The 26,142-nt window shown below is 37.3% G+C and overlaps 1 protein-coding gene across 3 annotated transcripts in view; it reads left to right on the forward strand.

Moving 5' to 3' along the window:
* The window catches only part of AFMID (arylformamidase), a 737,969-nt gene that overhangs the window by 302,139 nt on the left and 409,688 nt on the right, over positions 1–26,142 (forward strand). For all 3 annotated transcript variants that reach the window (XM_044068169.1, XM_044068166.1, XM_044068167.1), the window contains exon 5: positions 23,079–23,164. In XM_044068169.1, coding sequence (XP_043924104.1) covers positions 23,079–23,164 — 86 coding nt within the window. The remainder of the gene's footprint in view (positions 1–23,078; positions 23,165–26,142) is intronic.

The raw sequence follows: 26,142 nt of genomic DNA on the forward strand, positions 1-26,142 counted from the left end.
TCTTGAATTTTGTAAACAGAAACTCCCTGGACCAGATTGTCAATACACCAACCAGGCATACAACAATACTGGATCTGGTCCTCACTAATATGGGAGAGTGCTGCACATCCCCTAGTTTAATGTCTTCTCTGGTAAGGTCAGACCACAAAATGGTCTCCTTTGAAATAAAAAAGAAAACCTGGAACCCCAGCTAACCTTGGAATATTCAGGAACTACTTTAAGGCTAACTTCCTGCTATTAAGTGATAACCTAGCAAAATTTCAAGCCCCCATAAATCATGAAAACACTGCTGCCTATGCAAAACTTTTCACAGAAACCCTATGCAAGCAAAGAAGCAGATCTACCCACCAGGATAAAGTCCAGAGCTAACTCAAAAAACAAGCCACCCTGGTGGAATCACAAAATCAATAGACTGTATAACAGAAGGAAGAAAATCTTGGCAAAAATTAGGAGGTGCAGTACCCAGTGGGATAAAAGCAGTCTCATCAAATTAAACAAACAATTCAGAGGACAAATAAAGTCTACCAAAGCCAATTTGAGGTAAACCTTACCTCCTAGGCCTAGGACAGCCACAAAGCATTTTTTAGCTATGTCCACAACCTCAAAGGCAATACACAATTGTGTGCAGAGCTCACTGAATATAGAGCTACCTATACTAAGCCAGAAAATATAGCAAACCTACTGGCTAACAAATTCAGCTTTAGCTTTACTCTCGTCCACTCAACCTTCTCTCAGAAAATACCATCAAATATAACTCCTCCTGCTATCATTAGGGAACAGGTCCTTAATGCGCTCTCTAAGGCCAAGAACACTGCATCAGTGAACCCAGACAATATCCCAAGATGCCTTCTAAACCGCATGAAATATGACGTATCAGGCCCTCTGGAATCGTTATTTAAATATAGCCTCCAAGTAGGCTTTGTGCCTCATGAATGAAGAACAAAAACAGTCATTCCTTTGCACAAATGTGGGCCATCTACAGACCATGGAAATTACAGACCTATAAGTCTCACTAGTCTCATATGCAAAGCCATGGAAAGAATTATCATGGAAATTATCAACAATGACATACTAAACCTCCAGATACTGGACCCAACCCAATTTAGTTTCATCAAGGGCAGGTCATACCTACTAAACCTGGTGGACTCCTTTGAGAAGGTTAGCAAAGCAATTGGTGAGGGCAAAATAGTTCACACTGCCTACCTTCACCTGGTCAAGGCATTTGACACAATATTCCACTCAGGCATTGTTGACAAACTCAAGAGGTTAGGTACAAACCCTTATGTTAACCGGTGCATAGCCAAATGGCTCACACACAGGACACTGGAAGTTAAAATTGGGGAGGCCACCTCCTCAAAGAGTCCAGTCACAAGCAGAATTCCTTAGAGATTGGTCCTGGGGCCGCTTCTTTTTTTTTTGGCATTTACTTCTCTGAAGTCAAGGCTAATGTTAATGTCCTCTGGCTGACTACATTTGCAGATTATTGCAAATTAGGAGCTGTCATTGAATCCCACACTGACACAAATGTTCTCCAGGAAGGGCTGACACAGACAAACAATGGGTGTCAGAGCCATGGACTAAAACTAAATGCCAAGAATTGCATAATAGTATCCTTTACGAAGTCATCCGCTCTTGGTAACTATCATATTGACAAGACACCCCTACGAGTTGACCCAGTAGTGAGCACAGCTCTCATCCTCTTAACACAAAAAATCTGGACAAAGCCAAAAATAAGGGGGGGGCCACCAAAAATATGGACACATTTTAAATATGGCTCTTATAAATTTAGCAAGTTGCTAGAATAAAAGGTTTTATGTTACCATGGATTTTCTGAAGGATATACAAACCCAATAAAAACATTGGTAAAGTCTTATACAAATACTAACTGTTCCAAGCCTGGAACAAACTTCTAATCTCAGAAACATCTCTCATATTAATCAATTCAAAAAACTGCTAAAAAACACACTATAAAACTCATGCACCTGCTCCTGCCAAGACCCTACATGAAACCTCCCTGCTTCCTTTCCTTATTCCAATTTTTTCTTGTTGTTTCAGCTCTAACAATGTTGACTGTATTTCACTCTAATAAGAGTTAACCAAAACCTTAATACACCTGACATCCATATGTATGTTTCAATATTTCCATGATATGTAACACCATTGTTTATAATTTTAGTAATCTTTGCATTATTTACTTCATGTCAACTCAAACCTTAAAACATCTTACGTTCTTTTGCTACTTTAGTCCATGTAAAGGTATGCAGTGTATGTATGAAGGTAGGCAGTGTATGTATGTCTCAATATTTCAATGGTATGTAACACTATTGTATATAATTTTAGCAATTTTAGTAATTTCAGCTTTGTGTCAACTGCTCCCTCTGTATTATGATAGGTTCATAGGTAGGTACTAGGCTATCAGCCCTGGGGCCTATATAAGCCTAGCCAAGAAGGTTCCCTGGCTTTCGCCACTCAAGAAAATAATTTTCCTGTGCCCTTGTTGAGCAGTGCCCAGAAGTGATCCCTGGGGTGAATTTTCTATTTCCCATCCAGTCGTCCAAATTTTTCTTAAAGAGGGTCAATGAGGAGCTTTGCTTGACATGAATGGGTAGTTTGTTCCAGAGTATGGGAAGTCTCTGGGACAGGAATCTATCCCTCCAACATCTTCTGTTTATTATGGTGACAAGGTTTAGGCTCCTGGATCATGTGGTTCAGAAAGATTGGGATTTCTTTAAGTGCAGCATGTCCAACAGCTCTGAGTTTGACATAGCTTTGTATGTTAGGCAGAGATCGCCTCTGAGTAGGCAATATGTGATGGAGTAGAGCTGGAGGTTTTTGAGACGGTCTGCATATGGCATCTGTTTGAGGCTGGTATTCCTCTTAGTGAGGTATTTCTGTGATCACAATTTATTGTATTGCACTGGAGTTTTTCTCCTCGGGTCACCACTGAAGATGGGCACCTTGCTCAGTTGGACCAAACCGGTTAACAACTGTCAAAATAAAAAATAAATAAATAAATGTAAAGTCTGAAACTCAAATTCACATTATTTAGTGAATTCAGTCCTCACTGATTTGCCACAAAAATACAGAAAATCACAAATTCTATGAGGAACAGTCCAAAAATATAAGGCAAAAATCTGGACATTCTATGAAAATCTGTACAGTTGAGAGGTATGACTTGGGGACAGACATGGACGATAATCTAGCCTTTGACCATCATGTTTCTACAATAGTGAGGAAATCATTCTATGTTGCGCAACTTATAAACAAAGGTATGGCATCTAGGTCTAAGAAAGTCATTGTTCTACTCTACTCGGCATTCATCAGACCTATCATTGAGTACAGTGCCCTGTTTGGTATGTACCTAACCAGGCATTTCCGATGATTGGAACATCCACAGAGGTTCCTCACTGAAAGAATACAGGGCATAAGTAACACATCCTATGAATAGCACATCAAAGCCTTAGTCCTGTTTGCTGTCTCCTACAGGCTGCTGAGAGGAGATCTATGCTAGGCATACAAAGCATTGTCAGACCCCACTCTGATGGACCTCCTGCATATCCGCAAAACAAACAGCATCAGAATTACCCATTCTAAAGAGGTAAACCTTGCCTGTGATATAAATAGGAGATGCTGGAGCGATAGGTGTGTATCCCAGAGACTACCCCATCTCTGGAGCAGGCTCCCATCAATGTGAAGCAGAGTTCCTCCCTAACCCAATTCAAATGTAACTTGCACAATTGGATGGGGAACAGGACATTTATCCCTGGTTTGGCACCTATGTCTCTGATAGACACAGGTAGCCTGAAAATGGTTCATCTCCTAGGCCCCTGCTTGCAAATGTTTTATCTCCCGAGCCCCTGCTTACGTTTATCAAGGGTACCAGAACTTGTCAGAGATTTGGGATGCATGGCTAGGCTTAAAAAGGCCTTTGTGGTCATTAGCGTAGTAAACACCTATGAACTTATGAACCTGTGAATATTATATCATCCACAAACTGATTAATCATATATGGAGAGATGGAGGCTGGGTCATGAGGATTCTGGGCTGAAAGGAGCAGTAAAGGGGAAACTGGCCATCTTCGTTAAGTTGCATTATATAGGCAAAAATCTGTGGGAGATGAAAAGCCTTGAGTGAATCATTCCTTTGAAAGTTGCCAGAAAATGTCTTCATTTAGCTGATAAGCCCAGTGACCAAATTATACTTTTTAGTGCTTCAAAAAGATAAGGCCAAGAAAGCATGTAAAGGCTTTCTTAACATCAAAGTCAGGAAAAAGTAGGCAAGCTTGACTCGGCTTGTCTGTGTAATAATGCCCAGTCCCCCTCTCACAGTCCCTTAGTTGTCTAGATGGGATGAAATCTGTTAATCATTGTGAGCCAGATCCATCACAAGCTGCCTTATCCTTATACATAGCCTGCTATGGAGAGACACCATAAAGCTCCAAAGGAAACCTGATTAGCCCTGAGGCTTTCTATTATTTCAGTAGGTGCAAATCAGTTTCTAATTCCTTATCAATAATTCTGAAGCTCAGACTGCTCTTAACACTTGATGAAAGATTGGGAAGTGAGATGTAGTGAGAAATGCCTGAATAGTGAGACATCGTGAGAAATGCCTGAATAGTATACAAGTCGGTCTGTGGCTACAAACCCAAAATTCTATCCAAAAGGTCAGTGAACACATGAAAGATCTTATTCAGAGAACATATCTTCTCCTTGGTTATGGGATCATGTAAATCTGAATATTTCCCACACAGTGCAGAAGTTTGGTTGCTTATACCAAAATCATATGCAACTGGAAAGTGTTAGCATAATTATGGCATATCCAACTCGAAAAGGCACACATGTTTCCTCGCTAAGAAAGGCCTGAGTCCCTTGTTCTGTAGCACTGTCTCTGTTTTGTATTCCATGCAACCTCCTTTGGGGTGATCTCAACCTAGCCTAGAAGGCCTCAAATGCCCCTACCATATGTAACTGCTCATGTGTGCAAAACTAGAGATGTGACATCTGTTCAGGAGACCTAAATCTCCACCATAACATACACAAAACCTGTTGGTTGGATATATACCACTCCCAAAGAATTCTTCTTTGGAACAGGTTTCCCCTTCATACTAAACAGAGTAGTTTCATAATGGTCTTCAAACACAACCTAGGTAAATGAAGGGGTAACTGCAAATAGGTCTCAGGTCTGCTCCTACTGTCTCATATTTATAGCTGCCAAGTAATAACCCATGACCCTATTTAACTCTCTCACTTGCTAATCTTAGTGTAATAACCAGGAGTTGCTCAGATTGTTTCAGTGAAGCTACAGCTGACAGGGAATCATTAACATTAAGTTGTGAGAAGACTAAAGACTGGAAAAGAATATCTAAAAGGGTTCTATGATCAACAACCCATTTTCTGTCAGGCTAGTAATGCTGCATTGGTGGTTGGTAGCTAGAAAACATTTAAGGACATCCCAAAGCACAATAGTAGGATTATTCTCCATTGAGCAATTCCTAAAATTGATTTAATGGCACCTTTGTATTAACCCTTAACCTAGGTAATTTTGTAAAACAGGGCCCTAATCTCAAGGGTTGGGAGGATGGCCTAATGGTTAAGGTGTTTGCCTTGTAAACACAAGGTGCAGGGTTTGAATCCCACAAGGGATAAATGGCTAGGCTTAAAATGGCTTGCAAGGGCAGTTAGCTTAGTACTAACCTATGAACCTATGAACATGCTAAGGACAGACAAAAATAGTAGGCTATGGATTATTGATAAAAGACATGTGCAGTATGCACTACAGAGATGAGTATATGTGGAGTATGAAGATACCTCAGAGGAGCATGTATATAACAGGCCTAGAACTATCATGGCCTCTTTAATGGACTGGCCTAAACTATACATTTCCTCTGCTCATCCTCTGGTGTATAATCAGGACATTAAAGTCTACTGTGAAATCAGTTTGCCTAGTGCATTTTCAGTACTCAGGTCAAAAAGCTTCCTACATTTTCCATCCAATAACGGGACGGGGTGATATGCTGAGACAGCAGTATAAGTTTCTTCCCTTCATACTCCGCATGTCCATATCATGTACTGTATCAGAAAAGCATTATAAAAGGTAGTGGGAAGCCAAAGTCTCTTGATCTAAAAAGCAGGCCAATACTTCAACCCTGCTTAGTTTCATAGGTTGGTACTAGGCTATCAGCCCTAGGGCCTATACAAGCCTAGCCATAACAATTCCCTGGCTATTACTTCCCACACTATTTACTTCTCTTCCCCCTGTCGACTGGGCGACTGATGTGATCCCCGGGGTGAATTTCCTTTCTCCCATCCAATCGTCAAGGTTCCTTTTGAAGAGGGCCAAAGAAGCACTCTGCTATAATGGATAGGCTGACTTGTGTATACCCTGTCTCTGACAGCCTTATATTCCTAGTCCCTGATAAGTGAATTTCATGTAGTCAAATCTCTGGGCAAGTAATCTTGTAATGCTGGAATAGTTTGGGATGTTTATGGGACAACAGAGACTATTAGTGTTGTATGACACCATTTTCAAAATGCAGGTCATAGAAATTATTTAAGACTAATTTGACCCATAGCATTCAGCTCCTTCAAAGCTTATTATACCTATTCACTGGGACTGCCCCAGTCTGGCTAATACTGATTGAAAGTCTAGTGGTCAGTACTGGGTCTATGAATGAAGGCTCTTCAATAGGTTAATCAAATCATTATTGGTCATTCAGGTCTAGGCTAATAGTAAATATGTCTCTCACTATTTGTAGTGATGAATGTAGTCCCAAGGAGACCAATACATGCCAAACGGCCTACAAAAATATAAAAGGCACTTAGCTGGCAAGAATATAAATAGCATACATCCAGCACATGGGAAGGAAGAGTGCTTAGTTATCCCAGCAAAGAGTGTCACAAGAGGAAATGCACTCTGGATAATGTACCATACAGCAAGTTACATCACCACAACTGTAAGCCCTTGTGTAATATTAAATGAAACAACAAGGAGAATGATTTAGGTAACTGAAGATTTTCCCATAAGAACTCACAGACTTGCTAGGCAGGATTAGGGAGTTTATGACATCTCTATGAGATCTCCAAGGATATCCCCTGCACGTAAGGAGCTGCACGGCTATTGAAATGTCAAAAGCAAAAAAAAAATGCAAACAAGTGGACGGCTGAAAAAAATAAGTTTTAATAAACTACCAAAGCAACATGAGAGCTTACAGAGCTTAAAGCTCTCATGTTGCTTTGGTAGTTTATTATTAAACTACTTATTTTTTAGCGGTCCACTTGTTGCTGGCTTGTTTTCTTTTGCTTTTGAGATCTCTATGAGATGTCAAAATAGTAATCAATAAATTGTTGAACCTAAAAGGTCAAAGTCTGAAATGCTGCCCATGCAAAAAGACCAAAAACCAACTGTGTGAGATTGCAGAACAGTGGGGATTGGGGAACTGGCTCTTTTCACATTGTTTTTAGAATATGTTATTATCAGGGCTTTTGGGATACAGGGGGCTTGCCTTCTTCAAAAGAAAGTTTTACTTTTTTGTTTTGGAATTTTGTGTTTCATTGTTTTAGGTTTTGGTGTTTTGTTGAATGGTATTTTGACATTTTGAAAAAATATCACCAATTAGGAGTCATCATAATGAGATAGTTATCAAATACCATGCTATACTACCAAGAAATCGACAAAAGGGAATGTATCAGATAAATCTGTGAGCACTTTCTATAATTTGTCAAGAGTTTCATAGTACAGAAAGAGAAAGGATGGGAAAACTTAAATAATTTAAAGACCACCTGGTAAGAAGCACAGACTTAAAAAATTACTGTCCAGTCACAGTGATGAGATGTAATTAATATAGAATCATCATTCATAAAAGCAGAAAAATGCATCTCGAATCTACTATGGTTTTCTCTGCAATCAAAATGAAGCAACAACTGAGGCAAAGAAGTGAAGCCTTCAGGTTCTCTGAGCAACCCTGCAATGACTAGAATGGAAGAACTGTCTAATGTGAATACATCTCACGTCAGTGTAAATCACCATACAGATACACATACCCTGCTACAAGTATGTTAGTAATTAGACAAAAATGGGACAAAAAGGAGTCTTAGCCATGCAGGAATAGCGTCAATTACTATGGGCAATGCCTCTAAAATAATATTGACAATAGTCCATGCAGAGGAGCTCCCCCCACCAGCTCATTTGAAGCTGTTAGAGGAGTTCTTGCATACATGACATAGCATGATTCAACTTTTCTCACCAGTTTACTACCAAAATGTGGAAAATCAAAATCATTTTCCACCTTTTGATCAAACCAGTTAGCCGAAATTGGTAATAACGAATTACCAAAATTTCTGAAACGATAACATGGAATCGACATTTGAACACTGGAAGTTTCAATGTCGAAAGTCCGTGTTACCTGTAACGTTTTGATCATGATGTGGTGGGAGATTAAAGATTTTTAAAAGCAGATTCAAGTGAGCACACATAAGAATCACACACTCAGACCTTTTTTAGATTCAGAGCTGTGCCCCCCACATCCCCTGCATATTTTATATTACAGCTCTAAGATCACACTCAGTGAGAAAAAGGTGCATTTCCCGATCCCCACTGTAGTGCAATCTCTTATCAGAGCATTGATTCCACATTAGAGAAGCCACATAGGAATTTCAGCTGTGCATGGGTGTATGCAAGTATAGAACTGTCAGCAGAAATGCGATCTTTGAGCTAAGTAGAGAGCAATCCAGTGTTCATGGCTTAATAGCTAAGATACAGCCAGATGCAACTTTGCCAGGGTATCACAGCTGCCTAATGAAGGAGCAGCCTGGACTCAGCTTGGATAGGGTAATAAGTGGATGTACTGTACAGTGCAGTAATTATTCTTAACAATGTGAACCAGCTAAGTTAACTATCTCTCTAGGAAAACAGACAAATTGCATTTCCTGGTCAGTATTAATCTCCCTAGTAAAGGGCAACTTACATATTACTAAGTAAATCTCCCTGCAAGCAGTTCAGGACTCAGCATAAGCATCATTGCCTTCAAAATTACAGTTTAACAGAGACAAATTCACAAAAAAGATAAAAATTAAAGAAGAAAAATGAGCATATCTGATAGTTTGCACCCAAAGAACAATCAAATCCATTTTTCAGGCAGATCTTGTAGTACTCTTTTATCATTTTTTTGTTCATATTAATATAAACCAAGTGGTTCTTCTGCCCAAAGTCCTCATATTCCATACTAGCCAAAATACTATCTTTCTGTATCCAGAAGACATCAGAGTCTGGTTAAGGGGAAAGCACTGGAGATTTCTGAGCCTTACAGTAAGCCGAAAGAAGAAGAAGAAGAAGAGGAAGAAGAAGAACAGTATTGCTACAGCCGGAAGAAATTCCTTCTTCCATCTTATAGTCTTAAAGGATAAAATCAGAAAATGCATGCAATTCATTTAATTCTGGTGTACTCAAGTCCACTTTTGCAAAATAGCTCAGTACCTATTGAGAAGATTGTTTATTATTTAAATGTTCTGAAATCTGTCTGCATTTAACATTTGTCTGAAAAACACGATCATTCAGCAGTCCAGTACTTGAAACTGGAGATTATTAAAGTTGGTCAATAAGAAACTGACTGCATGGACCGACACTTTCCTCAAGGTGTTATGACATGGATAAGTATATTTTAATAAACAGAAGGTTTTGAAAGGATAAACTCCTAGGAGGGTAAGAATATTTCAGGAAGGGAAGGTGTTGGAGGACAATGTTCCATTTGGATAAAACATTTTAGTAATGGGAAGGTGTTGGTGGGTGAAGTCCCAGCTGGATGTGGATATACAGTGCAGTGGTGCAGTGGTAGCATTGTTGCCTCACAGCAAGAGGTTCTCCAGTTCAGTTCTGGGCTGCAGTGCCTTATGTGTGGAGTCTGCATGTCCTCCCTGCATTCATGTGTATTTTCTCTGGGTACTGTGGTTTCCTCCCACATTACAAAGACATGCATCTGCAGTGTTTCTTCCTGGGCCTCCATTGAAAATTATATTTGTTCCAAGTTGGACTTTCCCAGTAAACAAGTGTTAAATAAATAAATATTTTAATAATGGGAAGGTGCTGGAGGATGAAGTCTACCACTGGATATGGATATATTATTAACTGAAAGGTGCTGAATGATGATATTTCAAGTGGATATGAATATTTTAGTAATAGACAGGTATTGGAGGGTTAATTTCCAAACGGATATGGATATTTTAGCAATAGGAAGGTACTGGTGGGGTTAAGTCCTAGCTGGTTATGGGTATTTCAGTAATAGACAGATGTTGGAGGGTAAAGCTCTAGGTGGATATGAATATATTAGTAATGGAACGGTGTTAGATGATGAAGTCCCATCTGTATGTGGATATTATAGCAATGGAAAGGTACTGGAGGGTGACATCCCAGCTGGATATGGATATTTTAGTAACAGAAGGGTGTTGGAGGGTGAAGTCACAGCTGGATATAGATATTTTAGTAATAAGTAGGCGATGGAGGGTGATTTCCTAGCTGGATATGGATATTTTAGTAATGTGAAGGTGTTGGAGGATGAAATCACAGCTGGATATGGATATTTTAGTAATGTGAAGGTGTTGGAGGGTGAAATCACAGCTGGATATGAATATTTTAGTAATAAGGAGGTGTTGGAGGGTGATTTCCTAGCTGGATATGGATATTTTAGTAATGGGAATGTTTGAAGGACAAAGTCTCACATGAATATAGATATTTTAGTAATAGGAAGGTACTGGAGTGTGACACTTCAGGTGAATATGGATATTTTAGTAAGGTAAATGTGACAGAAAGTGTATACTGATATTTTAGTAATGGGAAGGTGTTGCAGGGTGAAGTCTCAGCTGTATACTGATATTTTAGTAATGGGAAGGTGTTAGAGGGTAAAGCACAGCTGTATACTGGTATTTTAGTAATGGAAAGGTGTTGCAGGGTGAAGTCTCAGCTGGATATGCATATTTTAGTAATGCAAAGAAAGCAAATTGAGAAAACTGACTGAAGGTCCACAGAGTACAAAAAAATCTTTAGCGAACAAACCAATGCAGACCACCACAATCCTTCGATAAAACACTAATTTAATATAACAAGGTAAAATTCAACAAGCAGTTTTTAACACAGATAAGCGCTTTCGGGCTCTGCCCTTCTTCAGATGAAATAAAAACAATCTTAGTCTCATTTAAATACCTAATTCAAAACAGTTTCCAACCAATCAAAATTTATACTGCACCCTCCTATCTTTGAGGGCGGGTTTCATAGGAACAAATTCATTTAGTCCTAGTGTCCTATGAGCTAACAGCTCAATTATCCACTTTGCTTCTTCTCTCTCAGTGGCATCTACTAGGCTACCCTTTCTTATACTAGGAAATACATTTGCAATAGCTCTAAATCTAAACTGATGGTCATTATTTACTTCTATATGTTTATAAAGTGCATTGTGCATATTTCTAGTTCTTATGCATGAAAGATGTTGCAGAATTCTAACTTTAAACATATTATTTGTTTTTCCCACATAAAATGCTTTGCATTGCTGACACTCAGCTAAATAAATTATATTCTTTGTTCTACAATTAGCTTTTGCTTTAAAATGAAATAATTTCCCTGTTACTGGATGCTTAAAAACAATCTCTTTATTAATACAGTGACACGCTTTACATAGCCCACATGGTTTTGTACCTACTTGACAAATGGAACTTTTCTTGTGGTTACTCTTTTCTTGTGTTAAAATGTCTTTCAGATTTTTATTTCTTCTAAATCCAAATTTGGGTTCTATCCCTACTATTTCTTTTATTTTATCATCAGATAAAAGTATATGCCAATTTTTTTTAATAATGTCACATACACCATGTATATTACTACTATACGTGAATGTCATTCTATTAAATGCAAATTTATGGCCATGTTGCTCTTCTGATGAAATTGTCTTTAATGAAGATACAGATTTTCTATGTATATTACCCTGACTTAATTCACTTACTATCAACCTCTCATTATAACCTCTATTTTTAAAAATATGTTCCATATTCATCAATTCTTCCTCAAAATCACTATCTTTAGTACAAGCCTTGAGGCTCTACTTACCTTACCCCTTATTATATTCTTATATGTATGTCTGGGGTGCATGCTGTCAAAAGTAAGTAAATTATTTTTCCAGCATTCTTTTCGAAACAAGGAAGTAACAACGCCAGATCTTTCTTTTTTAATTCTGACATCCAGAAAATCTATAGCTTCATCTGAGCATGTGAGAGAAAATTTGAAAAAAGTTGTGGTATGTTCCAAATATTCTATGAAAAGTACTAGTTCTCTCTTTTCCCCTTCCCATAAAATAAAAACATCGTCCACAAAACATCTATAAAGAAATAAATGCTTTTTCCATCTGTTTTGGCCCCCTAGCACAAAACATCTCTCCCAATATGACAAAACCAAATTTGCATATGTATTAGCACAGGGGGTGCCCATGGCTACCCCCTGTGTTTGTCTATATACATTGTCATTGCATATAAATGCATTGTTAGATAAAACCAAATTCAAGCATTTTCTTATTGTAAATAATTTCCTATCATCTGATTCACCCATTTCTTTGCATAGTTCACAAACAGCATTCATGCCATATTCATTTTATATCACTGTAAACAAATTTACAACGTCTAAGGTGACCATTAATACTTCTTTTCCACATATATCAACATTTTTTATGGCTTCCAAAAATTGTTGTGTATCTTTCAAAATTTCTATTATTCTTGTTGTATATGGTTTTAAAGTATATTCTAACCAAGTAGATACATTTTCAGTTACCCATGTTAGCTCATAGGACACCAGGACTAAATTAATTTGTTCCTATGAAACCCACCCTCAAAGATAGGAGGGTGCAGTATAAATTTTGATTGGTTGGAAACTGTTTTGAATTAGGTATTTAAATGAGACTAAGATTGTTTTTATTTCATCTGAAGAAGGGCAGAGCCTGAAAGCGCTTATCTGTGTTAAAAACTGCTTGTTGAATTTTGCCTTGTTATATTAAATTAGTGTTTTATCGAAGGATTGTGGTGGTCTACATTGGTTTGTTCGCTAAATATTTTAGTAATGGGAAGGTGTTGCAGGATGAAGTCTCAGCTGTATACTGATATTTTAGTAATGGGAAGGTGTTGCAGGGTGAAGTCTCAGCTGTATACTGATATTTTAGTAATGGGAAGGGTGTTACAGGGTGAAGGCTCAACTGTATACTGATATTTTAGTAATGGGAAAGTGTTAGAGGGTGAAGTCTCACCTGTATACTGATATTTTAGTAATGGGAAGGTGTTAGAGGGTAAATCTCACCTGTATACTGATATTTTAGTAATGGGAAGGTGTTGCAGGATGAAGTCTCATCTGTATACTGATATTTTAGTAATGGGAAGGTGTTGCAGGGTGAAGTCTCAGCTGTATAGTGATAGTTTAGTAATGGGAAGGTGTTGCAGGGTGAAGTCTCACCTGTATACTGATATTTTAGTAATGAGAAGGTGTTGCAGGTTGAAGTCTCACCTGTATAGTGATATTTTAGTAATGGGAAGGTGTTGCAGGGTGACGTCTCAGCTGTATACTGATATTTTAGTAATGGAAAGGTGTTAGAGGGTGAAGCACAGGTGCATATTGACATTTTATTAATGGGAAGGTGTTGCAGGGTGAAGTCTCACCTGTATACTGATATTTTAGTAATGGGAAGGTGTTGTAGGGTGAAGTCTCACCTGTATACTGATATTTTAGTAATGGAAAGGTGTTAGAGGATGAAGCACAGGTGGATATTGACATTTTATTAATGGGAAGGTGTTGCAGGGTGAGGTCTCACCTGTATACTGATATTTTAGTAATAGAAAGGTGTTAGAGGATGAAGCACAGGTGGATATTGACATTTTATTAATGGGAATGTGTTGGAGATAGAAGTCTCAGCTGGATATAAATATTTTAATAATAGAAAGGTGTTAGAGGATGAAGCACAGGTGGATATTGACATTTTATTAATGGGAAGGTGTTGGAGGTAGAAGTCTCAGCTGGCTATAAATATTTTAGTAATAGAAAGGTGTTAGAGGATGAAGCACAGGTGGATATTGACATTTTATTAATGGGAAGGTGTTGGAGATAGAAGTCTCAGCTGGATATAAATATTTTAGTAATGGGAAGACGGAGAGTGAAGTCCTAGCTCAATAAAGGTATTCTAGTAATGAGAAGATGTTGGAGTGCGAAGCCTCAATTGGATAAAAATATTTTATAAGGGAGAGATGTTGCAGGGTGATGCCTCTGGAGATCATAGTGAATATGGCATCAAGTGGCGCTGTCCATGTTGATACCAACTGATCCACATAGAGCCTACAAACTAATCTGATCAGCACAGCATAGAACCTCAAAAATTCATTTACTGGGTGAACTAGCTGTATGTTTTACAAATGCTCTCTACTGGAATGGTGTTAAATGATGTGAATTCATGCCATTTTTAAACCCTTTTATTGAATTATCATTTGTGAAATAAGCAAACGTACATTTATATAAAAGCATTCAGACATTACACATCACATATATTGTTTTATACAATATAATCAAACTAACATTACATAAATTGTTCAATTCATGCCTTCTCTTAAACCTCATTCCTCCTCTAAAACATTTTTCTGCATGAATTGTTCCCCAATTTCCATTTTTATTTTATATAATTTACTCCTTCCCTTTTCTAAAGATCCCACTTCCTGTTCTTTTATCTCTATTAGAATATTCACTGCTTCAAGTAATGTTGCTTTAGGCTGTGACTTCCATTTTCTAGCAATTGCTTTTTTGCCAACCAGCATAATTAATCTTAAAAAGGCCTTAATTGTCTAGGCAATTCAGATCCTGTATCCCAGCTAAAAAAAATATCCTTAGTTACACTCATTTGTTCATCCAGTATTCCTGACTGAATACTCATTAGGGATTTTTTAAAGTCTGCCAACTCATTACACTCTGCGAACATATGCTCCTATTACACGTCTGACATTTGCCATCTACCTAAGGAAAAGTTATTTGGAGTTTGCTTGGGTGTAAGAGTACCTATGCAAACTGTTCCAGGCAAAAATCATAAATCTTCTAGATTTTGTTGCATATTTGGGAGCCATACATATGTCCGCCCATTGTTTCATTGTGATTTGCTTATCTAGTTTCACTTCCCAATCTTTTCTCACCGCCTCTGATTGATTCATATAGTTATTGTGTAATATTTTATATGCCTTGTGATGCTCCAGCACTGGCCCATTAATCAAGAAACCTCAATCCTCACCACTGGCAACAGTGGGGGACGTACACACTGGGAGGATGACAGTACACACACAGTAAAGTGCAATTACCCTTAAGAGCACACAGAAACCACAATCAGTCTAAGGCTAGTTTCTCCCTCTTTCTCCAGATCCCCAATAAGACTCCTCACTGTCACAGCTATATAGTTGAGTCCTTAGCCAGGGTTCCAAGCCAAGTCCTCCAACACTCTCTCTGTCCAACCAGTACTCTTGGGGATTTGTTTTTCACACACACACACACACACACACACACACACACACACACACACACACACACACACACACACACACACACCTGGGAAAGGCTGGCACAGGTTTACTAGCTATGCCCCCTCCTGCCCAGACTATAAGGTAGTTATCACTGCCACCAGAACCCCTTATCAGCTATTTTAAGGCCCTTAACAAAGGGTGTCCAATCTTACTGTAAAATGTTATTATTAATACAAATGGTAGTTAGACCAAGAGCACAGCTATTAGGAGTGGCCTGTACAGTGTTTCCAAATAATTATGCAAGTATTCTAAGAGCTTGAATATCTTGAAACAGACCAGCCAGAAATGAAAGGTTTAAATATATTTAATAATAAATAATAAAAGAACAAGACAATACTAAATATGTATTCTCAGTGACTTCAGAGTTCAAAATCACAGGAAATATTTAAAACATCTTTGCAGAACAGTCTCAAATAAATACAGAAAACATCTAAACTAATTTTTACTATATCCCTTATTGCATCTAAGAGAAATTACTGTACCCTAGTTAACTTGCTTACAGCAAGGCAAGGCAGATGTGGTGAGTGGATGTTTCCAGCTGATGCTGTCAGATCAAAGGCAATTACAAAATGCACAGTCTCTCTCTCTCTCTCTCTCTCTCTCTCTCTCTCAGAGAGTTCTTAAATTAATATCAAATATTAGTGCTGGGTGGCTTGCAGCATGACATCACTTTTGTTACCTGACTTTAGTTCCCAAGCTAAACCCCCATTGTCAAAAACTACCAGCATTTTCCATCTCCCTGTGAACATTTTATTTATTTGTTATTTATTTATTTATTTATTTTATATTTGTTGACTAGGTTAGTCCGACTGAGCTAAATAGCCCCTTTTCAGCAGAGGCCCGGGGGAAAAAAAGCTCCACAGTTTTACAATTTTAGTGTTAACAGTGTCAGCAGGTTACAATGTATACATGCAATGAAATACATTTTATCAGAAGAATAATAGTGGAAAATCATAATAAGCATAAATAAGTGAAATTATTCAATACAAAAATTTTCAATGGTCAGTGAAAAAAAAGTTCCATAGTGTATGTAGTTATTTCATGAGATATGTGGCATTAGAAATGGAAATAAGAGATGGAGGAGAAGAGTGCTACTTTGAAGAGGTTACGAACTAAAAAGATTTGAAGTTTTTGGTGGTTACATATGAATTAAGGGGCTAGATCAGTACATAGCCCTCAGATGTTTGCAGATCCTGGAAGTCCTAAATCAATAAAACACTTCTACATCTCAATCCTAGTAATTATCTCTCTTTCAAGGCAATACAAAGAGTTCCCTAGTATAGACATCCTGTCTCCTGTTGACTTAAACTGAAAGGTAACATCCTTTTGTTTATGGCCCAGCTATAGAGTAACTTAATTTCAACTATTCTTCTGAAGTTTTGCAAACTAGTCTTCTATGCTCCAGTAGGGTACACTGTGGATACATCTTTGAAGCTCAGTACTGTAAAACCCTGTTCAACACATACTTCTGTACCAGCAGTTTGATACACACATAACATATAGTTCTAATACAGTTGTAACACAAGCATATGAATCATGTTGATATTCACAATTGACATGTAATTATTTACAAAATTCCAGATAGCTGGGCTGCCAGCATCTCTTTCTGTCACATTTCTATATAAATCATATTAATGCTAACAAATGACATAGAATTATTTACAAAATTCCAGCTGGCTGGGCTGGCACTATCTCCTTTCATGACATGCCCTACTAATTATCTATTTTTAACAGCAGCTTCTGTTCTAGATTCAGCTAAAAACTCGACTAGTGCAGGTCTTTTATTTAGCATTCCCCTATAGTATTAAATCAGTCCCTGATAGGGAAGGTAATCTCTAGCCTACAGTCCAAATGTCTTCTTGGCTTCCTCCCATTCTTTTACCTTTCCCTCTCTAATTGTTAAAATATCCATTCAAATCAGGTAATCCTAAACCTCCTTGTTCTATTGGAAGGAGCATGTTATCCCACTTGATTCTTGCCCCTTCCCCTCCTCTTTAGATGAAATCCTTCAACTCTTTATTAATTACTATCCACAACTTCTGGCTGATAAAAGTTTACCTGACATGTATAAAAGTAAAGGGTCTGAAAACATTTTTACTACTTGTATCTTGCTAATCTGTATTCATGAGCAAGAGCTTCCAGTTTCTCAGTTTTTGTATTTTTTTGTTTAGTCCCTTCCTTAGCTTCCATAACAGAATCTTTTTAACCCCTACTTCTAATACTTCATTTTATCATGTCCCCGTAAATATGGGTATTGCTGAACCAATTAATGTGTAGGTACATTGTTTACAGCTATTGTCTTTGTTTTATCTTTATTAATTTTATATCCTGAAAAAACCCTGAACTGTCTCAGAATGTTCTTCAACACTGAGATGTCCTTTTCTGGTTCTAGCAGGTACAAAATATCATTTGCAAATAAAGCCAACTTTTCTGGAATACCATACCAATTATATTATTGAATTTCTATTATTTTCTTTGCCACTGGTTCTAAATAGAATGTAAATAATAAAGGGGAAAGAGAACACCCCTGCCTGGTTCCTCTGGTCAGACACAACTTATCAGAGACAAACCTTCCCACTTTGATTTTTGCCTCTGATCTCTCAAATATCCTCCTAACTAACCTTATTATTGTATCAAGAAATGCAAATGCTTCCATTGCTCCATCACAATTTACTCTGTTGAACGTTTTCTCTGCATGAAGAACCAACAACAACAATGGTATTTTCTTGTACTCTGCTTCTCTCTGGATAATTATTGCTCTATTCATGTTGTCAAATGTTTCCCTCCCCTCCACACAACCACAATGATCTATATCTGTCAATTTTGGCAACACCTTTTACTTTTGTTTAGCCATTATAGACATAACTACTTTATAATCATGGTTTAAAATTAAAATGGACCTATATGAAGCTGTATCTGAAGGGTCTTTACCTTATTTAGGTATTACCGCCACCACAGCTTTTTTTTCCAGGATGCTGGTGCTTCCCCTCCTTTTAAAACAGTGTTAAATAAAACTTTCCAGATCTTTATAACTTTCTTCTCTCCTAACTTCCAAACTTCCACTGGAATACCATCCATTCCTGGAGACTTTCCTGCCGATTGATTATACATCACCATTTTTATCTCATCCTCTCATATTTTAACTGTTAGTTGTTGAGCCTCATCAGCATTTAACATTGGCATATTTAAACCTTCTGTAAACATTTCCATTTCTGCTATTTCCTGATTTCCCTACTTCTGTGCTTTATATAAGCTTTCATAAAATTTTTGAAATATCTCTGGAATCCATGCCATTGTTAAAGCAGATGACATTAATTAATGTTTTTTTTCAGTGACACTGAACTGTATGGTTTTCTCATTCCATACTGGCAGAATATTTTTAATGTAGCTGCTTGACTGACACGAAAACAGCATCAAATTTCATGAGCGGTACTGTCTGAAGTGGGACAGGAAGGAATAAACATTGCTTCACTTCATGGATGATAGGAAAGCGGAATGAATGAAAGAAGGGATGGAAGAACTGACTGGAGGAATGAATAACATAGTGAATTAAGGAACTATTTTGGGTGCTTGGGTTGGACTTATAGTGGGAATAGAAAGTTCAGAATGCACTGTTATTCAGGGAGAATGGAAAGATCACCGCATTACCAAGTAAGATATAAATGTGTTCTTAATTTACTGCATAGTGCCACTGTTGTTTGCGCACCATAGGAATGACTGATGCCCACCAGTCCACCAGTGAGAGTAATTTGCTTAACTGTTCAGTAGTACAGTCACCATGATAAAAGAAAATAACATTAGCTTGTTGTGTTTGTGGTACATTTCTTACCCCTTCATATGCATCTTTTGAATTGTTATGTTATTTTTATGTGAAATTGACTTTAAATAGCTTAGACTACTTCTCTGTCTATTCTAATATGTTTATAACTAAACTATTGTTAACTAAATATCTAGTGGCCGAATGCTTTCACACATTCCTTTCCCAATCTAGGTTGCTATATAGCTACTTCCTTAGTGACAGAGTTCTTGATAATGACCGTATAACATTGTATATAACTCTGGTGCCTTAACATTATTAATTATAAACGGTGTACTAACTTTTTAAATATTGTGCTATACTTTGCATATGTGTTAACTGTGGAGCTTTTCTCCCCGATCCTCCGCTGAAAAAGGTCGGCAGCTCAGTCAGACTAACCTAGTCAACAAATGTCAAATAAATAATTAAATAAGTAAATAAAATGTTTGAAGAAACTGCCATTGTTGTAAACTTCATATCCATTATTTGCACCTGCTATATCTGAATTTGGGAGGCTCTGACTAACACATTTCATATCCCATCATCTGCACCCAGCATATCTATGTTTTTGAGGGGAGGCAGTAGTCACAATGGCAAGTTTCACACTCCATCCTATTCATATGATGCATTCAGCATGTGTACATAGACAATCTGTATATCTGAATTTGTATGCTGCTTATTGCAAAGCAGCAGATTGTCTCACTTCTCTAATGACAGCAAAGACCAGTTTTCTTAGATGTGTTTATGTATTCTGTAACATGATGCTCTATAACAATACGATAACAGCTATGAATGAAAAATTGTGCTGTGATGTAATTTATATAGATTTAACTTCAGCAACTGACAGTGTCATATACAAACCACTGATCAATATGTTAGAACAATTGGCTATTAATGTACTCCTGATAAGATGGATAACTGCATGGCTTACAAATAGGACATGGCAAGTATCATGCAGCAGTTGGACAGGTGAAATCCTTGTTTACAGTCAGATTGTCCCACAGGGCTCTGTCCTAGGCCCTTACTTGTTTAGATTGTGTCTTTTGGAGCTATCTTTTTCATTTGAGGTGTTTTACAGTTTGTATGCAGATGACTTGAAACTGGATAAATTGATTATAAGTAATACATATATAGCATGTCTGAAAAAGAACTTGAATAAAGTGATCATCTGTGCAGAGAAGAATAATAAGCTGATAAATACATCAAAAACTAAACATATGAGATTTAGGACACATACATTGAAAGGTGCATATTTAATATAGCACACAGTTATTGAAACTGTAGATTCATTTAAGGACCTGGGCATATGGGTAGATCCAGCTTTGAGTTTTTCTAATCATAGCAACCAATTGGTTAATGATAGCTATAGAAGTATAGGTTGTATAAAATATTTATAAAGCATAGGAAATCAGAAATGATGAAGTCATTGTTTGTTAATTACTTTAGACCCAAAGTTAAGTATGAAATAACAATATGGAAACCTTATTAAAATGAGCATGAATACCTTGGAAAGAGTACAGTGGAAATATACCAAGAGCATCCATGGATGGGCAGATTTATGTTATTATGAAAGACTAAAATATCTGAACTTGTACAGTGACTTATATAGATATTTAAGAGGAGACCTTATTCAGATATATAGGGCATTTAGAGACAACTACCTCTGGGAATGTTTGGGGTTATCAAAAAGTACTAGAGAAACATCAGATAACCTATGTAGAAGATTCTATAGGAATCAGAAGTGTACTAATTGGCTCTCTAAGAGAGCAGCTGACGCATGAAACAGACTACCAAACTACATTAAAGCAAGTACTAGTTTAGATGTTTTTAAGAACAGCCTGGACATATTATGGGAACAATTGCTATGGTATATTGAAAGGCTAGAAGGGCATTAATGTTCATGCTTGCAATATTTGTATATATGCATGTATGTGGAATATCTTTAAAATCTATGGGCCCATCTGTTTCATTGCTGTTTCTATAAACATGATGTAGCCAGGCACTGTGCTGGGAGGGTGTCAGCATTCCAAACACTTTAACAGCCCTTAAGCTGCACTGTTTTACTTTTATTTCTTTGGTAGTTGTTTATAGTCCATGCATCTGTTTCCATGAGCAGCAACATGGCAAAATAACTTGTTTACAGTTACACAATACAGAAGGAAATGTGGTAGTAAACAAACTAGTTTCTCTTTGTAGGTTGCACCTAGCTATGTGGCAGTTTATTGTTGTTTTTTTGTAATTCCTGCAGTATATTACCAACCTCAGACATGTTTAACATACCTTTATACTTCCCATAGTGCTATGGATTACTTGGGAGTAACAACTGTTTTGTTATATTTGCACTAGGGATTCTCAGTAATTTCCTTTTTACTTGCCCCCATGATACCATGTTGTACAAACCACTTAACAACTTCCACTGGATGGGGGTTTAGAGCTGGTTCTTTCACAAGTTTTAACAAAGGCAGTGTCCGCATGTGTATATATTACTCTTCCCTTTACTGATTGCACACTCTCAACCCAATGGCGTTGTGCATTTCTTCTTTAACTACAGTCAGTGTGACATGCCTTATGGAGGTATGCCTTTCCCATGGTACTGTTTAAACTGGGGTAACTGCTGTTACATTATTCTGTAGAGTTTTATGGTATGGCTTATTTTAGATAATCATATGACTCAACATTGACAGCAAAGCTTCCATCTGGCTGTCTGTTTAATGTTTGTTGTACATAAAGATAGCTCTTATAGTTGCATAATTAATGAAAAAACACATTAACCTTACCCCATTTTTGCATAATTAATAAACATACCTTTCAACCTCTAGGAATTACAAATCATAGCACTGACCTTTAAAAGTCACAGCAGAGGGTAAGAAAGAGGAGCACTTTCTTATTTTTCAGAAAATAAGGTTTTTATATAATAGACCCTATATAGTTAGTAGTGATAGTGAATTTTTTGTACGAGCTTAGTTTATTTATTGATAAAGTATGTACCCATAAACAGGTCTAGCTTTATGAAAAACAGCTGTAAATTGAGGAAGAGCAAAGATAAATTTGAGGGCCAAAGTCAAAACACTTCCTAAATCATAGCTGTAGAGAGGTATGTTATTAACCAGCTGTTATTTTAACCAACTGCTGCAAGTTGCCTCTAACTTGAATTTTCCCTGTGCATTTTGGTGACTGGTGTGATTATGCTGACAAATGATTGACCTTCTGTTCAGTGAGCTAAGAAACATACCTTAAAAGTGCGAGTGCTGTTCAAATAGATTGCTCAATGCATCACATGTGTATGCGATAACCTTTAGTTAGTCCAACAATACATCAGAGTGACCTGGGATGCCTGTTGCCCTAATGAACAGTGTGGCTACTATCTGCTTTATAAACAGACTTGCAGGCTTAACATCTCCATAATGTCTAGCTCTTTTTCACTTCTGTAGTTAAAAATGATTTGGAAAATAAACACACAGAAGTTGTAGGTCAGTTAACTCAGTTTCCTTCTGATAGTTAAGCCCTTCACCCTTGCTTTTTAAGAACTTGTAAGGATGGAGTAGAAAGGGATCACTTAAACACATTAGAGCAATTAAATGCTCAGCTGTGGGGTATGCCGTAATAAAAATCTCATCTTGTATAGTCCTTATTGTAGTATTCTCTAAGTGGTGGCAGAAGGTGTGTGTATGTAATGCAGATGGTTTCATGCAGCTATTGCCATTTTTCTGTTACAGTAAAGAGGAGTCCGGCTTTTTGGCGCCCCCACTGGTATCAAAGGGAGTTGCTGTGGTTGCAGTGGATTATGATACAGCACCAAAAGGTAATGTGTACTTTAATATGATTCATTTGCTAACTGGATAAGTGTTCTTCTCAGACCTTTTTCATCCATGACTCAGACAACAACAGCAAGGGTGAATGCAATGCATGTGCAGATTTTTGAGAAGCCTGTCAACAGAGTATTTAGGAGTGCTGGTAGGAAATCATAGTCAGAAAAAAAAGTCATATAAACATATAGAAAAGTTTAAATACAGAGGCAATGACTAAAGATCAGGAATGAACCACCCTGGACATTGGATATGAGATGGACAGACCTTAATCACCGAGTTACCATACATATCTTTAAAGGTCTTACAAAGGAACTGTTAGGATACAAAAAAACATTACAGTTATATTGGGTTTCTAGGTTATGTTTCTTTCTCTCCAGATGGAATTTCTCTAGGTATGTTTACACATCATCCCTGTAATGGCAAATTAATTCTAGAATTTGCTATATCACCAAATGCGGTCCATTTTTGTCTTTCTTGCCTTATCCCCTTTCAAGCAAGATTGTCTGGTCCAAAAAGAGTCTAATTTATTGATTTTTGAAGGGATAAGTGCAAAGTCCCCACCCCCCATTCCCACTGGGATTCTAACTGACACATCTTTGGCATTATTTTGGCAGAAAGATAGATAGGGTTATTGGTGTCTACTGCATGCTCAGATGTCTCTGAGATTGTATGTGATCCATTTAATAGCTTGTTTAATCATGCAGTGCATTTATTCATGGTATTGCTTGGATATCTTGTTAGAAAACGAATGCCTTTGATTCCTTCCCTTGCATGTGAGTTATACTGAAACAGTTATTTTGCTCATTCTGTTTTCAAGCTGTGTTATTATAGCAATAACGACGCTTGGTGTGGGTTTACCAACCCACGCGTGGTTGGGTTGGTGTGGGCGTGGAGGACCAAACAGCCAAAGCAACCCATGGTATTAAATTACCACCACCCCCAGAAATATTTATTGCTATTGCAATTATATTATATTTAAAGAAAAGAAAAAGAACTTTAATAATTCTTGGGCATAATGACCTGCCCTCAGCCCTTCCTTCCGATTCATCAAGTTCTGCGTCTGCGCGTTCTCATGTACCGCTTTGGGCGCTCATGGTAAAGCACGAGAAAAAAGCAAAAGCCTTTTTATATAAGGCTTTCGCTGTTTTTTAGTTTAAATATACAGACATATAGCGAGACAGTTTCAGGGTAAACACAGCATTAACTCATCAACATCTCGACCATGTTACTCCATTTTAACATATCTTTCTTCAAAAATAAGCTCTTCACTTTAAATTAACTTTTTTTTTGTCTCCCTTAGCGAATAATATAAAATGCTTTAAATTCTATATGGGCTAAATAACGCTTAACATTATTAAAAAGCAGTTTTTTTAAAAGCGCATTTAGATGTCCGCCATTATTTGCCATTAACCTGCTTATGTTAAAAAAAGAGTTTAAACAACGGACAGTGTTAATAAAAGCCACTTAACCTTTTCCATTAGTATATTAAAACGCATTTTGGGCAAGTACAATACGTGCGCAATGGGCACATTTGGGGATCATGATAATATACCAATCAGGTGGTAAAGGTAATTTACTTCACCCAGGTTGTGGCGGTCCCAGCCCCGAGGCCGGTACACGCCAACAAGCGGTTAGCATTACCCACCACAAAATTATTATTATAAATATTTATTACAATTATTATATTTTAAGAAAATTAAACTTCTTAAAATAAAATCATAACATATTTTAATGGCATAATGCCCTTGTGCATTTGTTCCGCAGGGCCAATAAGCGTGCGCGTACGCAAGCTTGATGTGACGCGCGCCCGCGCAACAACGGAGACAGCAAGAAAAGCGTTAGCAAAGAATCTCACTATGCTCGGCCATGTTTAACATCTAAGAAAGCTAACAGCTTAAAACATCTCTGCTTATTACTAAACTTTAAAACTTTGTTAAACTTAAAATATTATGTTAACATAAAAAGCTAAAAAGCAAACGAGATCTTAGCTTTTAACTTAAACTCTTTAAATTGGGGTATAATCTCAATGTTAACATTAACAAACTTTTAAAAATAGCAAACGGAGATCTCCCTTGCTTAACCCTTTTTGTCTCTTCATGTTAAACCCTTTATTTTTCGCTTTCGAAGTTTTGTTAAAGCGAAGATTTTATCGGGTAAAATAAGTCCGCCTAACCTAAAGTACTAATAATCAGGTATTTCTCAGGTTACACAGCTCTGATAATTACTACTGCTGCATCAATCTTCCAGAACATTAATAAAATATATTCAGCTTGTTTTTATCTTTTTCCTTGAAGATGATTCCTGTGAGTACAATGTAGAGTGCACTCCTACTGCAATTTACTGTTCGGTGACCCACCTCTCAGGTTCTGCATTTATGTGATTTGTAGAACCATTATTAATGTTCAGTGATTTCTCCTCAGAATAACTGTTGTGTTTATTAGAAACAAGACTGACGTTTAGTGATCTGAACTTCAAGTTTTGTTTTGCTGTGTTTTGTAGAACATGTACTGATACTCAGCAATACTACATTTTTGCAGTAACAGTCTCAGTATTTGTTGATCTGTCCATCATGCTGATACATTTTGTAAAAAATGTGTCAATATTCACTGATCTCCCTCACAGGTTCCTCACTGGTGCATTTTATAGAAGAAGAGTTGATGTTCTCTGACCTCAGATTCATCTCTGGCACATCTTGAAGAAACAGTGTTGATGTTTAATGACTTGTATCTTGCATTCAGTGCTGATGTGTTTTTTTAGAAGCAGTATATTTACTGCCAGATAATTCTTCATGAGAGCATGGGAGGAGTGAGAAATTTCATATAACCAAGTGCAGAAAAGCTAGAACTCACTGTGTAACAGTGAAAAGGTAAAAGACAACTAACTGATGTTCTGTGCTACCACAGGGCATAGGATAGAGAATGCTATGAAATATGTAGAAGCCAGAAAGACTAACTGCCTTGGAAGTAGCTTA

The sequence above is a fragment of the Protopterus annectens genome, chromosome 4.part0 (assembly GCF_019279795.1).
Source record: "Protopterus annectens isolate FY-2018-M chromosome 4.part0, PAN1.0, whole genome shotgun sequence".
Taxonomy (NCBI): Eukaryota; Metazoa; Chordata; order Ceratodontiformes; family Protopteridae; genus Protopterus; species Protopterus annectens.